The sequence below is a fragment of the Aphanomyces invadans genome (genome assembly GCF_000520115.1).
Source record: "Aphanomyces invadans strain NJM9701 unplaced genomic scaffold supercont1.17, whole genome shotgun sequence".
Lineage (NCBI taxonomy): Eukaryota > Oomycota > Saprolegniomycetes > Saprolegniales > Verrucalvaceae > Aphanomyces > Aphanomyces invadans.
In genome coordinates this window covers 524,285-526,561 of record NW_008580162.1, presented here as the reverse complement: position 1 = coordinate 526,561, position 2,277 = coordinate 524,285, and the positions used below count along the sequence as shown (strand labels likewise).

Here is a 2,277-nt window from a genome sequence, read left to right as displayed (position 1 = left end):
CCCTCAATCGTGAATGTGTGCATTCGGTGTGGTTGGTCGATTGGAAGCGTTGTCGAGCGCTACGTTCACTACGATGGGGCCGGCGACCAGTACGTTGGCCGCGTTGTTGCAGGGCTCCCACTGGGCAGCGGCGACTTTGCGACTCTCCCACCCCACTTCCTCCCAGGGAGCGAGAGTACCGTCGAAGCCACATGCATGCTTGTCATCCCACGGCTCTGGGCGCACCCATCGCTCCGTGGCGTATTGAAAATGTGCTTGGCGTCCATGGTTTCCACATGACCTTCCTTATCAACGCCCTACCCTCCAAGCACCCCTTGCTCGCGTCGATTTTGTTTTGTGACGTCCAAATGGCCGCGCATCTCCGCTCCAAAGTGACCTTGCTTTCAACCACCATGCAGCCGACGGGCATCCCACCTCGCGTTGGCCTCCATTTGCAGCTAGAGACGAACTTGGAAGCTATCCGCGCGCTCCCAAACGAAGTTCGGGAGGGTGTTGCGAAGCTTCTCGAAGACAAAGGTGTCACAGCAGGCAACATTACCCAGTCCTTGCTCGAGGAGTTCTTGAAGAAGTCCGTCAACGACGTGTTGGCGACGACACAGCCACTCAATACCGTCACGATCCCAGCCGTATCCGACAACTTGCCCGTCCACCCTGTTCACTTCTGGGGTGGCCGGTGGCACCTGCTCCCTGAAGATTTCGAGCTGCCATCCGTTGATGTGGCCACTGGCTGGCACCTTTGGTGGTGCGGGTCACAAGGCCGGGGGGTTCCTGCTCTGTTCAAACTACACTCCAGGGACTTGACGAGGAAGCATGCCAAGATCCTTTGCGAATGGAGCTTTGCAGTTGGTGAGTTGCAGCATTGCTACAAAACTGCGTTGGGTGACAACATTCCAGGCCCATACACCTCGCCAACAATTATTGCTGCGTTCAGTACCATCACGGAGAACTTGCCGCTGTCTTGGGACCGGACTCAACTCGGACGTCAGCGTCGTTTGTCTCAAATGAAGATGGTGACATTTGCGCGTCTAGCTAGAAAGCGCCGTCGAGAAGCATATTGTCGTAGAATGCCAAGTCTTGCAATTCTGTCGATTTAAGCCAATCACAGATGAGTAGGACCGGTTGTCCGACATTATTCCATCACAACACATTGTTTTTGGTTATAGCCAATCAACAAGTTAAAAATGTGAGGCTTTCAACCAATCACGAAAATGTCATATCAGCCAATCAAAGTCTGTTTGGGTATGCGTTCCACCAAAAATTACATCTTCAAATTTGACTCGAGGACTGCACGAATGGGGAAAACACTGGTCACGAAGGACGACAATGGGGACTACCGTTGCCCAAAATGTGACGCCAAGTACAACGAAAACCAAAAAGACGCTTTGCGCATGCACTGCGCCCGGCAGCACTCCGGCGAGTCTGTCGTCTTCAAGGCAACACGATCGGCTGCTGAGAAGCAAGCGATGCCCCGCGAACGAAAACTGAAGTGGGAGGCCAAGCAAACGGCAAAGTCTCCTGTGAAAGCTCCACGCGAATTGTTCACGTTGCGTGATGCGAAAAAGCGAGGTGTCTATGGGGCTCAGAAGCCAATCGTCTACACCGCCGAATCGACGATTCCAAACGCGGGAATCGGCGTCTTTGCTTCTCAAACGTTGCTTCAAGGGGACATCGTGCCTGTCTACGAAGGTGACCTCGTGGAAGAATTACCATTCAATATAACGTATGTGCGCCAATTCCACGCGAATGACAAGACGTGGTGGGTCGACGGCCTTCGTGTGCTAGAGGAAGGAAAGGCGTCGGATCGTTTGTCAACCGTCAATCGTGCCAACTCGGTTTTCACAAGAACTGTGAGTATTTTCAACAGGGGTGAACTCTGTGCATTCAAGTGACCAAGACGATCAAGACGAACAAGGAGCTCTTTGCTGTGTACGGCAAGCGGTACAGATTGTAGGGATTGTAACCTGCATTAACATGCATGAATTGTGTTTTTTTTACGCCTTCATGTCACCAGGGGTCTCTTGCGGAATTTGAATCATAATTGATACTGAAATCTTGCACGCCAGTCACCTCGTTTTGCCCAACACTTTGTCATCGGATAGAATGAATGTACTAGTGGAATTGTATGGTGTTGCTACAGGACTAAAGAGTTGAACCTATGAGCTCACAATTGTAGCCATCGACACGGTCCAAATTTCACCGATCAGTTGACGGCTTTGGCTGGATTGACTAATTAGCGACTGTTCGAAAAAGCGTTCCAGTTGTGAAAATAACATCTTC

At 51.5% G+C, this 2,277-nt stretch overlaps 1 protein-coding gene across 1 annotated transcript; it reads left to right on the top strand.

Moving 5' to 3' along the window:
• Positions 1-275: 275 nt before the first annotated feature.
• Positions 276-1,951, top strand: H310_08390 (hypothetical protein; the record flags this gene model as incomplete). Its single annotated transcript, XM_008874104.1, has 3 exons — positions 276-1,010; positions 1,317-1,803; positions 1,887-1,951. The coding sequence occupies 3 exons, from the start codon at positions 276-278 to the stop codon at positions 1,949-1,951; spliced, it is 1,287 nt and encodes a 428-aa protein (XP_008872326.1).
• Between the last annotated feature and the right edge of the window lie 326 nt (positions 1,952-2,277).